This window comes from Siniperca chuatsi, linkage group LG23 (assembly GCF_020085105.1).
Source record: "Siniperca chuatsi isolate FFG_IHB_CAS linkage group LG23, ASM2008510v1, whole genome shotgun sequence".
NCBI lineage: Eukaryota > Metazoa > Chordata > Actinopteri > Centrarchiformes > Sinipercidae > Siniperca > Siniperca chuatsi.
The window spans coordinates 7,151,496-7,169,939 of record NC_058064.1 but is presented as its reverse complement, the minus strand read 5'-3'; the positions used below and the strand labels follow the sequence as shown (position 1 = coordinate 7,169,939).

General features: G+C 41.0%; 1 protein-coding gene across 16 annotated transcripts in view; it reads right to left on the bottom strand.

The window, feature by feature from the left end:
* magi2a (membrane associated guanylate kinase, WW and PDZ domain containing 2a) overlaps positions 1 to 18,444 on the bottom strand; it is a 230,003-nt gene that overhangs the window by 40,083 nt on the left and 171,476 nt on the right. For all 16 annotated transcript variants that reach the window (XR_006376839.1, XM_044186311.1, XM_044186306.1 and 13 more), the window contains 4 exons: positions 14,573 to 14,630; positions 13,332 to 13,453; positions 10,823 to 11,005; positions 3,658 to 4,341 (listed from right to left, as the gene is read on the bottom strand). Coding sequence is in view for 15 of the 16 variants with exons in the window: in XM_044186311.1 (XP_044042246.1) it covers positions 3,658 to 4,341; positions 10,823 to 11,005; positions 13,332 to 13,453; positions 14,573 to 14,630 (1,047 nt within the window). In the remaining variant the exon portion in view is untranslated. The remainder of the gene's footprint in view (positions 1 to 3,657; positions 4,342 to 10,822; positions 11,006 to 13,331; positions 13,454 to 14,572; positions 14,631 to 18,444) is intronic.

Sequence of the window (18,444 nt, the reverse complement as noted above, 5' to 3'; positions counted from 1 at the left end):
GCTAGTGGCACAAGCCCTTATCAAGAGAAACAGCCAGTTCAATTAGATTGTGTGGCCAGTGTCCAGTGGTCTAAAGGAGCGGGCCAAATTTCAGTGTGTTAAGAGGTGGAATATCATTCCAGCAGCATGGTGACAGTTTTATGACGATGGGTAATAGCTTGGCTAAACGCTTGGAACTAGCCTTTCTGAGGAAGTTGGGTGGGAAAAGAGAATCAGCTGCAACTCAAATCTCACAGTAAGTGCTGGAGTCTGACACAGTTTGCACTGTAGTATTTATATTCCTGAAAATTGTGTGCAGATATTCATCACAACAATCTCATAGTTCAAATGTCATGAAATGAAACTAATCTGATACAGGAATAGATTTTTAGACATACATTTTTATGATAGATTCACTGATGTTCATTTCAAAACTGCTTAACATACAGCCTTTGCTGGCTGTATGTGAAGGACAACGCAACATTTGTCTTAGTTTATGTGGGTATAATCACTGCAACGATTATTCACTATCAATTATTCAGTCAATTATTTTCCAAATAAATAGACTCTTTAGTTGTTGTCAGGGGTGCCTTGGTGGACTGGGAGTTAAAGCGCCGAACCACAACGTTCTGGCCAGAGACCTTTGTTGTATGTTATTCTCAGTCTCTCTCCCCTCACTTCCTGTCATCTCTCTACTCTGGGCTGTCTAATAAAGGCAAAAAGAAAAATACCCCCCAAAAAAAAAGAAAAATGCCAATCACAATTTCCCAGAGCCTTGTTTTGCCTGATTAAACAGTGTAGAACCAAAAAAGATTCAATTCAATTTGCAATAATATAAAATAGAGAGCAAATACTCACATTTGTACAAGCTGGAACGAGTCAACGTTTAGCTTGATAAATGATTAATTAATTAGTCAAAATCGTTGTCATTTAATTTTCTGTCAGTTAATAATTTCAGCACTAGTAGGATACAAGTAGGGGGTTGAAGTAACTCACTACTGATGCTACTATAGTACCATTCTCCAATTCAATGGTCCCCTTAAACCAACCAGGTCTCCTCTCAACCCCTTGTCAAAAACTGCATGTCTATAACCTGTGAGCAGTTCAACTGAAGATTGATTTTCCCTTCTCAGATAATTGTAAAAGGCCTAAAGAGGTGAAACTACTTCACAAGACGGAAGCAAAAAATTAGAGAAAAGTCTGAAACATGAACATTTTTCTACCCGGGTAATCATCTAATAACCCACTCTTCAAGGAACCCCAAGTTGCAAACCACTGATCGAATTTCTGCCTGTTAGCAGCATCCTAAACCCTTACTGTACCATTTTAGAGTGTGTAGAGAGGAGAGACAACTAAAGAGGTAAAAGTCAACAAAGCTAACATCACAAGACTTTAACAAAAATAACAGATCATTAGCTTTGCCACATCAAAAATCTAGATATGTGGTTTTCTCCGTAGTCCTCCTTGTTTATCTCCATCATGACAAAAATTACAAAGACTTTATTTATTGTGACGGTTTTCTCCCAGGAGGGTCTTAAGTCTCTGATCTTAATGAGCTTAAAGTCTAACAGCGTTTTCCTAGTTAAGTCCCAAAAATACTCTCAAGAGATCTACAATGTCTAAAACCCCACCCAACTGGGATATTTTGGCACCGTAGTCATTTCTACACATATGTGTGCCATATGCAGTCATGTTACGGTAAGAGCAGACTGGGTGGCACGGACGTTTTTTCCACTGCTAGCACCCACAGCTTGTCATGTCACAGGAAATCAACACAAACAGATGTGACACTGCACCCTGGCGTATTGTTATGCAGTGGAGCTGAGCCATATCCAGATTTGGAATAATAAGATGAAATATAGCATGTAATTAAGGTTGCCATTTTCTCCACGGGCCAACAGGCTGCTTTTTAGATGGGAGTGCTTGTTTCGACCTTCTAAAGCTCTGCCGCAAGTGAAGACCCCGGACAGATGGCGGGAATGCTTCACTGTTAGCTTCCTGCGCAGATGGGAGACTGTGTGTTTTTATGTTTGTGTGTAGGGAGTGTATTGACAGATTGGAGATTTTTGAGAAAGTGGCACAAAACATTTGACCTCTTCCATGTGTGTATGTGTGTTTATATGTTAGCAGACAACATTTTAGAGGTACTGGCTTAAAAATATATATTTTTCTCTCTTTTCTGGATCAGAAAATGTCCTAATTTTCCACTCCTAGAAGCTAATATCTTCACTCTGTTTCTCCGCTTCTCTTCCTCCGCTCCCTGCTCACTGACAGAGACATGGGCAGCCTAATAAAGAAATTAATGGCAATAAATCTATTCAGAGGACGCAGCTGACCTTTGTGGGTGAGTCTCAGTGGTGTCTGTGCCACCAGACAGTTGGCATTATGATTGGTATGTGACATTACACAACACAAAGGGGCAAAATACAGAACTACAAATTGGTTCCACACAAAAGCAAAAGCAGCATCTAGTTGGCTTGGCACTATGTATGAGAAAGTGCTAAAGTTCATGTGTCATCACTTAGAGGAAGCCAAGATAAATCCTTGTACAGGTAAACTCAAAGAGGGGAATCATTTAACAACATTTAACAACAAGGTTTCAGAGACAGATCCTATCTGCTTGGTTGCTGAGCTGCTGTTGCTGTTTCTAGATTTAATTAAAATCTAACGTTTTAATCTTCAACATCGGAGCTTTGGCTGAGTCATCGCTGGCAGTTGCACTAACTCCACAATTCAATAATAGGGAAAGCTCTGTTTGTAGGCAGATCACAGCAGGCTTACACACAACTTATGTTCTGTCATTTGAGCCGTATACACATTTAGGGAAGACATGATAGTGAATCTCCTTCTTTTTCTTTCAATGTCAAATACATCGCCATTTAGAAGTAAGCTGTCTGAAGGTTTCAGCCAGGTTTTGAGCAACCAACACAGACATTTTTACACACTCCACAAACAACACCACCCCAACATACCACACACACTCAGAGAGCAGAAAACAGTCGGCTACCTGTTGATTCTGCAAATCATAACCCTGTGTGTGACTCACGACAGAGTGCAGTGCATAATTATGATTGTCAGAGGGCCATACATTCTGAAAAACACAGGGTAGAAAGCACTTCAGAGCCATTTGCAGTCTACCAGAACTTTGTCGAAAAACTGTGTTACTTCTGACATGCTTTAATTTTGGGGCTTTTATTTGTGGCTCACAAGGTAAACTTTGCCGTACATATGAAACTGACATGATAAAAAAAAATCTACAAGAGACTTTGAAAATAACAGCACTGCAAAAAGCATGCACGTCAATCAAAAGATATTTGTTGACCACTAGGAGGTATGGCTCATTGAGCAGAGTGGAGAGGCAGTAAGTACAGTAAAGTGAAGGAAAGCTGTTTTTCTCCCAGAGTACAGAAAAGAGGACTAGGAAGGGCATTTGAGAGGAGCTGTGTATCAGTCAGCCATTGTTGAGCATTGCAGGACTGCATAATAGGTTTATGTGGCCTTTGGACTGGACCACATATACAGACACACTTTGTTACAACAGCAAAAGATGACATAGATGAATAGGCAGACAGATATGCGGATAGAAAGGCAAATATGGAGTAGATGCGGAGAGATTCAAGTGGTCGTATTGAGCCAACAATCTTCCACACCATCCCTACCTGCAGCCATTGGTCTTACCTGTTCCACCTCTCTGAACCACCAGGCTGGTCTCAGCTCCCACACCACACTCCTTGAGAAGCTCCACCACCTGGGTGTGTGTGAATCCCTGCACGGGTTGCTTGTTAATCTCCACAATCAGGTCACCCTCGCACAGGCCCGGGCAACCCTGAGGCTCCAGCACTTGTTTGACTCGCTGGCCCGTAGCGCTGTCTGCAATAGTGAAGCCAAAACCATCCATGCCCTTCACCATGGTCAGGTTCAGTAGTTCCCCCTGGGTTGCCCCTGACGATGCCATGGAGATGCTGTCAGGAGGTGTAGTGCCAGTGGTGGGAGGAAGCGAGCCGTCTAAGTGGGTGTCACCTGGGTGAGGGGTGAGCAGCTGCTGCTGGGCGTTGACCTGGTCCTGACTAGGGTCTGTGACGAAGCGCGCGGTGCGGGAGAGATAGTCCAGATAGTTGTCGTAGCCCGTCCTGCCGTTCACCATGATGGGTCGCTGCTCCATGATGCCCAGCGGGGAGATGATGGTGGTGGTGGTGTTGTTGTTGGCATTGACAGCTTCCTCTGGGTCATAGGGCAAAGGGTAGCCACGACACAAGACGAGGGTGACACTTTGGCCAATTGGCACCGACTGGAAGAGTTTGACCACGTCGGCGTGGGTGGTGCCCAGGACGCACACATCGTTGATGTAGACAATAACATCACCTGCAGACAAAAGGATGGACAGATAGAAACATAATGGTCAGCTGTAATGGCTGGAACACTGGCGTTAATACAGCAGGTACAAAGTCAAAGTGAAATTGCAACTTCTGGTGACTGTTTGAGAAGCAGGAAAACACCATTTAAAATCTGTAGTAATGCAAATAACTAAAAATCCAGCCCTACAACATAACCTTGCTCAACAGTATGTTGTGTGATTCATTTGTCTAGACAGTGATTTTGTTGGGCATTTAAACCTTTTTTGACATGAGACAGAAAGGAAACAAGGGGTGAGAGGGGAATGACACGATCCCTAACAAAGCTCCCCAGCCGTAATCACACCGTGGACACTGCAATTATATGGTATGAGTTTTGATCATTGGACTACCAAGATGCCTATAGACTGGGATGCTAACGATGTAAAATCATGGTTTATTTAATATTCATGTTTTTAGTGGCCTTTAACAAACACCACTTCCCACAAACCTGAGACCGTCTCGAGTTAACGGCACAAGCTTGATGGATTGAGACTGGGGCCTGTTTAATTGTTTCTTGCAAATTGCAGATACATTTGCGAGTATCTCGCATGCTCAGGCATGGGTTCCATGTATGGCATTTGTTTTGATTAGTGAAACGTGTCTAAATTAACAAGAAAGGAAATTGTATCATGTCACAAATCACAGCTTGGATATTGCAAATTTGGACCTCAGAAGTCGAATAAGGGAGACAGGACAGAGAAGGCTGAACAGTGAAGACAATTTTTTGGCTGCAGAGATTACAGGTAAAAAGTTGGAAAGATGACATTAGAGGACAGAGTTGGAGGAGATCATGGATAAGGGAGAAACAGTTATAATGATGTATAATTCACGAGAGCTGTAGTTGTACAAATGCCAACTAATTAATAGTTTTTTTTTTTTTAAAAACACACAGGGTTCAAATTTTAATTGCAACTGCTGTAGTAGCTACCTCATTTATTTTAGTTAGAATATGCATAGTAAACCCCGGGTACACATTTACTTTTTCAGAGAGAGCAGTAAAAGAAACCCTTAATGACAAACATTGAGTTACAGATGCTTGCGGAACAGCAGCTGAACCAAAGGTGATGTTAGGACTTCGGCTCTCCACAGCTATTCTAGTACTCAATCAGCTGTACAGTACATCAGCACTGTCTCCCCTTGGATTCCCCTTACAGCCATAAACTATTTCTACAGATAAACATTACCACAGATAATGTCTTATCTGCCGTTCAAGTGTACAATAGTGCAGATGACAAGTGGTTAAAATGTTTGCCTTTTATGGGGCCAAGTGCTTCTATTTGCCCGCTGCAATATACTGCACTGTAGATAAAACCTAGCTGACAATTAAATGTTCCCACACAAAAGCGCTCCACATCCAGGCTTATCTTTGTCTCAACCAGATTACTAAATATAGTGTTTTGTGCTCCACTGTGCAGGCACCATGCAGGTTCTTAAAAACACTGGGCAAGTGGGAACACAAGGCATGATCCATTTTAAAGTGTGACAAACAACATTAGCCTGTTGATAATGAAAACAATTACTTTCTAATTGCAGGCGTAATTGTCATGCTCTTTAGAGAGAGGGCAGAGTAAGAGTGTCGCAGAGAGAGAAAGTGAAAAACAAAGATCCTTCATGATTAATAAGCAAAGCATGTGCTTTAGTGATTGGCCATCACCTTGCTAACCACAAGCTCCATCCTGTCCAATTCTCTTAAAACGTGAGCAGGAGACTATAATAGCTGGGTCAATGATACTTTTTCTAAAACAACATGACAATTCATATTCATTTCCTGGATTTACTGTTGTAGTCAAGCCGAGCTGCTGAGTGACAACAGCCGAGGTAAACGGAAGTTAAGATATCACCGAAATGTTCTCTCATTGTTGCGGAGAAATGCTTTCCAAGTTTTAACGATGGTATTGACAGAGCAAGCTCTCACCTCGAGGCAACGTGACGTGAGGGACTTTTTAATTAATCCGGGTAAACACGGACGACATTTGCCTTGAGCACCAGTGTCAGAATCAATAGTAGAGCACACTGGCAGAAAACAAATGATGGTGCTATGACCTCGTAGCGCCCCTGTCCTGCCCACAGATCTCATTCTTTATGACCAGGGAGGAAATACAGCCAGATGGAGAGCATCAACTTGTTTTACAGAAACAGAAAACTGTGAAGCCTCATATATACACATGCATGCTTATACCTAAAGGCTCAGTTCACACAAATAACAAAAATATATGGTTTTATGTGCCAAGGTTTAGAAATATCTGCCTCTGAAACTTCTGCCACCACCCCAGTAAAATGGAGGTGAACTGAATACTCAACAGCAACATCTCTTTCAAGAAAGAGTGTTCCTCCGGGTCAGTGTTTCCCAACCTTTGTGGCTTGTGACCCTTTAAAATGATCCAAATTTCACTCACGACTTTTCATAAAAGGTTAATCATTTCTATGAACTGTAAGCATATTAAGCAAAGCCAAATTTTTACCTGCTCATGTTGTTTAACTTCAATTAATTCTTAAGGTCTGAAAATGAAAAACTATTCAGTGTTTCACAAAAAAAAAAAGGAAAGATAGTGTTCTTGTTTTAAGTCAGCTGAAACTAATATTTCAGCCGGAGACAACCTTTTCAATTAACTCATGGAGCTAATGTTTGCTTAATGAGCTAGCTACTGTTGCTGTAGCTGACAGAATCTGCCAGCAACAGTTGTCATTAGAAATGAGAAGACTTCAAAAATTACTAAGAATTTGTATGAGCTGGAAGAACTTCAAGCAAAGAGGGATTTTCTTCTCATGCTTTTTAATTTCAGCTATTTTTAGAGGCCTGAAGAGGTAAAACTATCCAGCACTTCACAAGACGCAAGATGCTCAGACGAAAAATATGAATTTTTGTAATTTTGGTAAAATGACCCTTAATAAACACACATGGTCACAAACACATACGTGCATACAAGTGCAGAGAAATAGACATGTCAACGGAGAGAACCGGGACAAAAACACACACTAATGGCAACAAACCTCTTTCCATCTATTATAAAACCTCCTGTAGGTCCCTTGTATATTCTAAATCACACTGACCTTAACTGTAAACACCACACTCACTGGGACCAAGGCCCACGTTGCACCTTCATCTTTCATTGTCCCGTCCTTGCATATTGCTTATGACATATTCATCTCTGGCTAATGGTGTGTTCAAGAGCCTGTTGACATAACGAGAGGTCTCTGTGGCCCTGCCGAGACGAGGCCAAGAGAACAGCACAGTTTAGAGTCTCAGCGGGGTGTAAGCATATGTTAGAGACTGTGGTCTTTTGTGTGTGAGTGTGTGTTTGTGTGTCAGGCTAAATAGGGTGACATGTAGTCCAAAGTGCATTACGGACGTCAGATGTGCAGGTGTGATTAGAATAGTAATAAGAATGTCTTCAGATTTTGCAGACAAAACTTATAAACACCTGTAATGATAAAGTGTATGATGTAATTGACTGACCGCTAAACTGTAAGTAGGCCGTCAAGATTTGGATTTTTTGACATGCTGAGGCAGGGGGGATGTATGGGGCTGTAGTAAGTGTGATATTTGGCATAGTTTGGAGGGAGATGTCTTATTTTAGAACTTCTGAAACCAAAAAGACAACAGCGAAAGTGTAAGGAGTGTGGTGTGTTTATCTGCTCTAATGTAAACTTCAATCGTTTGCCTATCCAGCGAATTAGCTTACTATTTCTACAACAATAACCAAACCTTATTTCTAAGGGCAATGAGCATATCATTAACTAACTACATTCATTTGCACAGCTCTGTCCTGCTCTTTATTGGATTTGGGGAAGTTTACATGCCAGGTACTCTAGCTTTTTCAGCTGTAACGTTAAAAGGGAAAACATACTGTTTGAAAATACAAACGAGTATGTTAGCTAAGCAGCCAAACAGGGTTAGAATGAAAAAACAGTCTGATCTTAAATGTTTCCTTATCATACTTATAATACTTGAACTAACTAGCTCTACTTGCTACTACTGCTCAACAAGAACATGTGGCATCAATCTATGAGGATGCTAACTTTTTTGTCTGGCTTTAGCCTCTGTCTTTTAGCGCGATATTATGTAGCATCAAGTGCATATTTAAGAACCTTTTACACATTTCTCATTATAAAATAAGTCAGTTGGAAACATAACAAAGCCAGGCAACAACAGTGTTTTTGACCAATTCATGGAGCTAACAGTAGCTTAATTAGCTAGCTATAGCAGATAAAATCTGCTAGCAAGTCACAATTAGCTGACAAAATTGTCGGTCGCCGATTAGAAATGAGAATGCTTTTGTCTACCTCTGAAAAAAAGGACCCATTGTTTCAAAAATTGTCACCAAATCTGAATTAAAACGTTTAAATCTGGTCATTCTGAATCAAAATTTGATGTTAGATAAAACTGGACTTTTTAACAAACATTAGTAACGCCACAAAGCTAACAACAATTTGTTGTCTAGATCATTTCAACTGTGTGTTTTTGTGGGTGTTTTTGATATAGAATGTATTATAAATTATGACACTGAATCAATAAAAATGTCAAATGTGGTGCATATTCTGTGTCTTATCTTATGTAAATAGAACAAACACTGTAGTCGATGGATATGGTTCAGTGGAATAACCCTCTGTTGCTGAATGAGTTTTGCAGCAGACTCTCCAATTTTAAACAAACTATACCAACAAACCCACTTGGTTTTGCAATAAACACATGCATCTTGCATCCAAACTAAGCCTCTCCACTTCAAGCTAACACAACTCATAGTTCTGTATTCCACAAAAACTTTGCAGCTAATAAACCCCACATTTCTTCTATGGACAAAAAATAAATTCTACAAAAAACACAAAATATCTTGTCTGGACAAAACTGCACTGCATGTGGTCTAGCAGTCACAAATAAGATATTTTAACTTTTATAATAAGTGCTTGAACATGTTTTCCCTGGCTGTGTAATCACGTAGTGGAGACAGTCAGGATGGGTCATGAGGAGAAAGCGGCACAAATCATCTATCTGGAATTGGGAATTTCACACCTCCGCTGGCCTGGGTTTCGTCTGTGTGAGCCCTGAGTTACTGTGATCGTGGTAGTACTGTTACTGCAGAAGTAGGACACAAAGTCTGGGGAGGCAAAGTGGGGGGATGGAGGCTTGATGGTGAGATAGAGATAGAGATGAGCTGAAGGGAGGAAGTGGTGGAGAGGAAATGGGAGGCGGGATAGTAGAGATGTGAGAGGGATTTGTTAGTTATTTCTGGGGAAGCAATACATGAAAAGAGAGAGGGGAATACTAAAAGAAAGAGAGAGGAGGGGATCAGAAGACAGACCCAAAATGTTTTATATGCAGTATTGTCAGGACAAGCTTTAGTAGTCATCAAGGGATCTATTTTGGACTACTGTACCCACACATTTATAAAAAACAGACATTTATGACCCAATGTTCTAAAAGAAGTCTAACACAACTACAATGTAATGGCACAATTCAAACGTGTTTTGGAGAAGAATACTAGCTTTACTACAGTGCAAACTCCCTGACCAGCTTACTTTATGTATGATAAATGACCACTATAAGCTCCATATTTGCTCTAGCGTACACAGAAGAAACATTATTGCATGCTGAGAGCACTGAAAAACCTGCTAGTTCTATTCCCTTGACCTTTAGTACAGCTGGTCTGTCTTAGTGTGTGTGTTTGTGTGTATCTGTGCATATATGCTGCAGTTCCACCCCCATGTGGCCACAGCCAGGAGTTATGGTGCTCATAAAGTCCCCTTTATGATTAATGGAAGAACAAATCTCTGCAGTTGGTGCACACACATGTGCACACAGATACACCAACATACAGAGCTTACACAATGCTAGCTTAGCAAGTTGCACCTGGAATACGGCAAAAGTACATATTTTTGTAAATATGTATGGAATTGCACTTTTATCTTGAAGAGAAAGCTACATACATCACCGTGTGAACTGCATACTGTGTTCATATTTGGGTGTGTTTGTTTGAATATGACCATGTGTAAGCTGCACTGCATTAAAAATGTGGGGCTTTAAAAGCTTTTTCTTTGAATGTATGCTGATAAATGGACCAGATACTGCAGGAATCAAACTTCCACATCTAATTGTTATGCGGACATATATAGGGATTACCGTAATTCTCTGGAAATTCAGTATATATTATGGATATACAAGTATCTGTACTGAATGTATGATCCTGTACAAATGCATGCCAGCAATGTTTCTTAAGGAATGTCATCATTTTAAATAAGCAACGATAAGTTTCTATTGTGCCTTGCGGGTCCTAGTTTATGGCACTACATGTCAATGTTATTCACTGACTGAGTGCGTTCTCTTGTGGCTATGTGTTAAGTGTGTTAGGCTGCCAGGTATCTCATGAGAGTTCCTGGTTAAATAAAGGTAAAGAAGTGTTGTGTTTTTTGTTTGAATCTCAGGTTGTATTTCAACCATGCCTGAGGCTTACCTGTGGCCATCTTTCCATCAGCTGCTGCAGGCCCATCGGGGATAACGCTCTTGACCTGGAGGAATTCATCAGGCTCGTCGCCTCCGATAATAGTGAAGCCAAAGCCCATGTTGCTCTTTTGTAGTGATGTGGACAAGAAACTGCCTTTCAGCTGAGTGGGGTCCCGCGTGAACAGCGGCTTCTCTATAAAGGACAAATAAACAAACAAATTAACCAAATACCAACACTAGAGCTGTGTATGCTTTATAGCAAAGATTGAAAGGACCTCAAAGCTAGTGCAGGGCAGTGCTTACAGGGTGAGGGAATGGGTAAAGCTTATCCAGAAAGATATGGGTGTAGCCACAGGAAAACTGGCAGGGTATGATCTTAATTGCAAAACAGCAAACTTGGACAGAGGTGGGTCTGTGGTGCTGAAAGATGCAGGTGTGGTTCATTGGTTTTGGCTCCCGTGCAAGATACAAATGCAACATCCCTCCTGGTACACCCAAATATACTAAACTTATATCCGTCCCTCTCCTCCCATGCTGGGATATGGTGGGCAGAAAGGGTGCAGAGAGCATCAGTGGTGCAGGTCTTCAGTCCCATCCCAAGGCTACCAAGGAAGAAGCAAAAATTCGGCAAAAGGACATGCTGTCAATCAGGGATCACTTCCAAGAGAAGATGCTCGAGAGGGTTAGGGAAGAACTGGGAGATTTCTGGAGGAGGGACGCCTTGTGTAGGAATGAGAGGATCTCAGCCAACAAGCTTAGTCACACTTAACCAAGTCTCTAATCTTTTCACCTTGGAGGGAGACGTGGCTAGTGTGCTAGTTTACATACTTTGTTTGCCGTCACTGGTCTAGACATAGACTGAGTGATTACACTCGCTGCCTGCTTTTGCCGAAGACATGTCATGGTTCACGCTCTTCACACAAATCCTTCAACTGCCTCAAGGGAAAAGCTTGCTTGCGAGCTAGCATGCTTACAGTAAGTCAAACGAGCGCAGGCAGCCATGAGAACGACAGTCAGCCTCCTTTGCTTCTCTCTTGGCCTACTTACTGACAAAGTGCCACAGGGAGAAGGGGCTACAGACAGGCTGCTCTAGCACCACAGTGCAGGCGGAGGTGTGAAGTGGCTGCTGCTGCTGCTGCTGTTGGTGGTGGTGGGGGCACATATTCATCCGCCGTGTCAGAACACGCCGGAGCGGGGAGACGTCGGCGGAGGAGGATGTAGCATACGCTGCAGCCCTGCGACCCAGAGTTGGCGAGCGGGAGAGGTCGCTGAGGCTGTGGCAGCGCTCGGGCACCGGGCCGACCTGAGCGAGGGGGGATCTAAGGAGGGTGGCACAGGGGCTGGCATCCTCCACTGGTGTCAGAGTTTGGAGGGAAAAGGAGGAGGAGGGAGGAGGTGGAGGTGGGGAGAGGGAGGAGAGAGAGCCTCACTGGAATGTACACAGAGTGTAACCACGGAGACAGGCTCTCGACTCAGAGCGGTGGACTACTATGTTACTATGGATACAAACCTCCACTTCACCAGTCCAGACAGTTTTTTCTAGCAGTACATCCTACTGCTATGGCTGGTAGAGTTAGCACTGGAATCAAGTAGCATCAAACCAGTCATTAAACAAAACAATGAATCACATTTAAACCCACATGTTCTCTTGGGTAGAGCACTATTTTATGACCAACAAGTACTCAGTCCCACGAGAATGCTGGCGTTCCTCAGACTCTTTCACTGAGGTTTAGGAGTGAACTGACTGTTGCTGTCAACCCACATCGTATTAGTCCTGTTCCTAACGAGCAAAAATGCGCTATCATGCTATGTTTTTAACCCCTCTTTGCATGTTGCTGTGGCGATCCAAGCAACAAGTGTGCATCACGTTTCTCCTGAAGCAGGGGAAGTAAATTTAGGAGAAGTGCAAGGTGAGTCCCACTTTGTTTTATATTGTACATACTATATTGATTTATGCGCGTCAATTTATATGAAATGGCTCGACACAACCCTGAATGGTTAGTGACATGGTTTGACTTGAGTAAAAGCTGAGTAAAAGTTATTTAGTTTAAAAGTTGTTGCACTTTAAAAATGATTCTGAAATGAGTTTTCCAATTTGACACCTTCCGATTTGTAATAAATACGTTTTGAAGTATTTTTCTACATGAATATAATCAACTAAAAATTTTGACTACAACCATTTACATCAAATGTTGCTTTGTTTTCAAACAGCCCTGGTTATAATAAAATAGAAAAGAGGTGCAATATGTCAATATTTGAAGCTAATAAGAGACTTTCTGAAGCTGATAAATGGATAGTAAGATAGGATAGGAAGTACAAAAACACAGTTTTTGGCAGGAAACTTAAACGGTTAACAACATAATAAAAACATATGATTGACCTGACTAAACTATACCACTTTGCTATATTGACTTAGACATATTCTCTACAAACATACAGATAATGACTATATTCACTAATAATGGTAAATGAATGGGTTTTGTCTTTTAAAAGCAAAGACATCAGCGCAGTGGTCTTACCTCTGTAGATGGTGGGAAGGGGCAGTGAGGACAGACCCTGGCTTTGCATCTGCTGCTGCTGCTGGAGTCTCCTTTTAGCCTCCAGGACTGGGTTCTCAAACTGGGTCCTTCTATTTATATGGCTACGATGATTTAAAAAAACAAAAAAAACAGAAGAGATTTCAGATTTCACACTCTCCTGCTGCACTTAACTTAGCCCCCCTCTCGGCAAAGATCAGATCTAAAAAATCCTGGCACTATAGCAGCTTTTGCTATGATGATTAATTAAATGGCCAGTCCCCTAGATTATGTAACAGAGCCGCAGAACAGCTTTGCCGAGTAAAAAAGAACAAATGACTGATTCTGGGCTTTTCTTCCAACATTCAGCCCGTCTTATAAGCAGAATTATGTGACTCAGTGACTGGGAGGAAACCTACATATGAAACAGAGATTTCCTTTAACGTCCCAAGTCGGTCTTCATTTAGTTTTCAAGGGGGAAGATAGTCATTGACTACAAATACTGTAATTTGCCAGTGTGAAATAATTAGTCATCATTAGATACTTCCCTCATTCTTTCAGGCTGCATTGTGCTCTCACATAAACACACACCATCTTTCTCTCCTTATCTTTTAATGAACAACCCAGGATCACAGTGCTAATTACAAAACAGCTACAGACTACATTTTTACATAGTTACGTAATTTCAAGGTCTGGTAACTTCTTTCATGATATTTACATGACGACAAAGAAAGACAATAAGAGCATCTCGAGAGGGGAGTACAGTATATATGGCAGTGAGTAGTCAAGTGTCATTCTAGAGGTTTTCTTAAGCAAAGTCTAAAAATAGAGCTGCGTCCCTACGCCCCGGAGCAGAGAGCATCCAGGCAAAGAAATGACACCTCTGAACAAGGAGGGGACATACAGTTCAATAGAGAGGACAGACTACTGCAGCAGTTGCTATGTGGACACACATAATGGATGAATAGACATTCAGAATATTTAAAAAGAGACACTGATCTCTGCTCATGAGCTAATCTACAGATGTATATGCAGCATGAGTGTTTCAGACAGAGGGATAACACAGAAATATGGATAAGCACACGCAGACAAATAAACTTCCCCCTGCAAACAAACAGTGAGTCGTCAGCAGGCAGACAAAGGAGCGCCAGTCTGCTACTAACAAATATGATTAATACAGCACCACCGGGCTACACTGAAAATCAAAAGCAAGCCATTACATATTAAAGATGTACCCGACTTACTCGACATAGTAGCTGCCGTAAATGGGGTCATCGATTTTCTCCCAGCCGTACGGAAGCTCTGTAAGAAAAACAACAGCAGTGAGACAACAATAATGAAGGGCTTGTTTATTCGATGAACTTGCAACAGCATATTGATCTTGCATGAAAACATCTTTGTGGCAGAATTAGTTTACAGCATTATTTAACTGTCTGTAATTATTCTGGTTTATCAAGTATTATACAGTACACGTTTTGTCTCATAAGCCCACAGTTGTAGGCATGACACAATAATAAGAACTTGTTATTATAATTACTTAGTGTTATTGTTATGATGCTGCTGTATTGACATTCAAGTTGCCCCATTACACCTATGAAATCAGAGAGGTTAGTGACGTGGTTTGACTTGAGTAAAAGTTGAGTAAAAGTTATTTTGTTTGAAAGCTGTTGCACTTTTTGCAATTTTTCTACATTATTTATTGGTTATGATGCTACTGTAAGCCCATAGTTGCTGTCAGTTATATAAAAAACTTTCACTGATTAGTTGGATTACTGTTCTGAAATTAGTTTTCCGATTTGCAATAAATATGTTTTGTAACTGGATTTTTCTTTGATTGCAACTATTTACATCAAATGTTTCTTCAGCGAGGTAACAATAATGAAGGGCTTGTTTATTCAATTAACTTGTAACAGCATATTGATCTTGCATGAAAACATCTTTGTGGCAGAATTAGTTTACAGCATCACTTTACTTTCTCTAATTAACAGGAATTTGATGGTGTAATGATTTACAAGTTAACTGAAGGGATTGCTGTTCTTTCTGAGCGGGCCGTGTGTTCAGGCTTGTGAATATTCTGAGATCTTATCTTGACATGAGATAAAAACATAACTGTGTTTTCTCAGCAACTTGTCACATTGATTTAAAGAGGCTACTCGCTCTTTAAAGCTGTGCATCAAATGCATCCCTCTCCAAGAAAAAGTTGCAAAATAACACCAAATATTGATAGATCTAGTGGCTGAATTTAAATCAGTAAAATATTTATGCCCCGCATCTTTCCCATGCTGTAAATATTGTGTTTTGATGTGAGAACTTTGCATAGATTAACAGCTTCAACTAGAACAAGCATAAACCCTGAGGGTGTTGAACCTTCACAGTATCAAGTGGTACGTATTTCTATTGGTGTTTAACAGTTTGGCTCCAAATGTTACAAGCTAAAGACTGAATGCAATTACCGACAAATAGCACATGTCAGTCAATTACTGACAAATGACAGACAGATCAAACACCACAAATGCTGTGAGAAGAATTTGAATGACACATATCAAAGTATGAATGTCAATGCTCGAACTGTGGATTAACCGTTTTAAAAAGGCACAATTATCGAGTGTGCACAAGGTATGTTTTCACTACTACCTGTGAGGCAAGTTGAGTAAAACCTTTGTAAATAATAAACAGGGCCATCACGACTTATGGTAAACTTGCTTTTGAAGGAAGAGGCATTTTATTAATGTTGACATCTTCTTTCTACTGAATACATGCTTTTTAGGAAGGGACATCATTTTCACCTTTTCAAACAAATACCTGAAGTCTAAAGTGTCAAACTGGTCCAAAGAAGAGTTGTGGAAAATCTTTCAAATGTTAACATTTTGTCCTCAGTCATGCTTTAAATCCTCCACACAAGAATCTTGCATAAATTTACCAAGGAAGTACTTGATAAAATGACATTACTGTCTATCAAACTAAATGACTTTTTGTTTTTTTACAGTTGTGGTTCCTTTCTATAGGATTAATGTTTCATAATGCATTCCACAAAGTTCTAAGATTTTTGTACTGTTGTAGAAAAGGTTTCAGTCGTAGTCATCTGGACACTGTTTTCAGAATCAAGACGTTTCGGCTCCCATCCGGAAGTCATTCTCAATTGCATTCATACAGATTGAGATCGACTTACAATTGAGAATGACTTCCGGATGGGAGCCGAAACGTCTTGATTCTGAAAACAGTGTCCAGATGACTACGACTGAAACCTTTTCTACGATAGAACACTCCTGGACGAATGAGGGACTACACCGTCTCATTTTTGTACTGTGTTTTGAGCTGCATGCTAACAGCCTCACAGTGACAATGAGAACATGCTGATGTTTAGCAGGTAATATTTACATTAGCATTAGTTTAGCCTGTTAGCATGAAACATTTGCTAATTGGCACTAAACACAAAGTACAACTGAAGCTGATGGACATGTCATTAGTTCAGGTATTTGCTCATAAACCAAAGTATTGTGCAAATTGTATTTTTGACCTGATGGTGGTGCTAAAATAAATAAAAGATGATAAAATGATAAAAAGTCAGATGATAACCAAAGTTATTAGAATCTATCCTCTGGGCCGCTAAAAAGTACCTGCTCAGAAACAGTTAATAGCTTTAACTTGGCATTCCCCAAGAGCTAACTTTTCAATAGCACTGTATGAATGCAGAGTCATAGATATTTCTGCTCTCTCTCTTTCTGTATGTGGACTGCAGAACATGCTACCTTTGTTCCCTGTGATCAAAGCTGATCTTCCTCAAACCCCTGACAGATATCAATCATACTGGACAGGATTTTTTAAATTTTCCTTTGCCCACAGCTTACTGACAGAGCACAGCTCTTTAAAAAAAGTCTAGAAGGAGTTCCCCGTTTGCTTTCCAGGATATGAGCAATTAGCATTTAAAGCATATTCCAGACTCCAGTGTTTTAGCTTAATAGCACGATCATTCAAAAACAAGTTGGGTACATAGTGATAGAGGCTCCTGCAGAAATAGCATCTAAGCTGAATCTAGCATGGAGCTTGGGGACAGTGAGTTCCAGTGCAGCTCAGCTTAGAATCAGCTCAGCTTTGATTAGTGACAATACAAAGTTAATCACGATGAGAGCGGAGATAACAGCAGAGAAAATGCTTCCTAATCAGAAACGGAAGCAACCAGAGGGAGCGCTAAAGCACCTCGGGCTCCCGAGGACCATGCAGTTGGTCGAGGGCATGGCTGCAGCTTGCAAGAGACACACATAGACAGCCATACACCGAGGATATAATATACTGTATGGTCAATGCAATATATTTACTGCTTGGCCTAGTTTACAGACTCAGTAGACTGCTGTGCATACCTCCCATCTTTACCAGTCCTCCCACGCAGAGCAGAAATATCAAAACAATGCTGGTGCAGTGCTCATGCACGTGCCATATGTTTCTGTGAACCTCTGCCCCCATCCCCTCAAAACAAATTATTAAACTTTCAGTAGGACCCACTATTTTTTGCCTGCACACTTACTAAAATGCATACTTACCACACACACACACACACACACGTTATGAGTGATATAACAGAGTGCTGCGAGCAGGTTGACAGCCCACGGGAATACCTCCTGTGAACACTGGAACATTTCTTATCCCCATCTCCACTCATTAAATATGAAAGAAAGTGTTTCATGTACTCACCTTTAGTGACCACCACACACAAATGCACATACACACACATTATGTTACTTACTTCACACACACACACATCGTTGTACTTCTATCTTTGTGAGGACCGTCATAGACATAATGCAGTCCCTAGCCCTTTACCCTAAACCAAGTCTTAACCTTCAAACAGCCCTTTGAAGTTGTGAGGAGCGGTCAAAATGTCCTCCCTTTCCAAAAATGTCCTCAGTCTGTAGGTAAAAAACGTGTTTCAATCCTCACTATGTAGCAAGTACAAGTACACACACACAGACACACACAAATACAAGAGCTCAAAGGGCTGTCATGTAGCTCAGCAGCCTTCCAATGAAAAGCTTTTCTATTAAAATGTCCACATGAGGAGCTGCAGGAAGCCAGAAATGTCTCTGCTTTCAGGAGCGGGGAGAAGAGAAGACGGACTCAC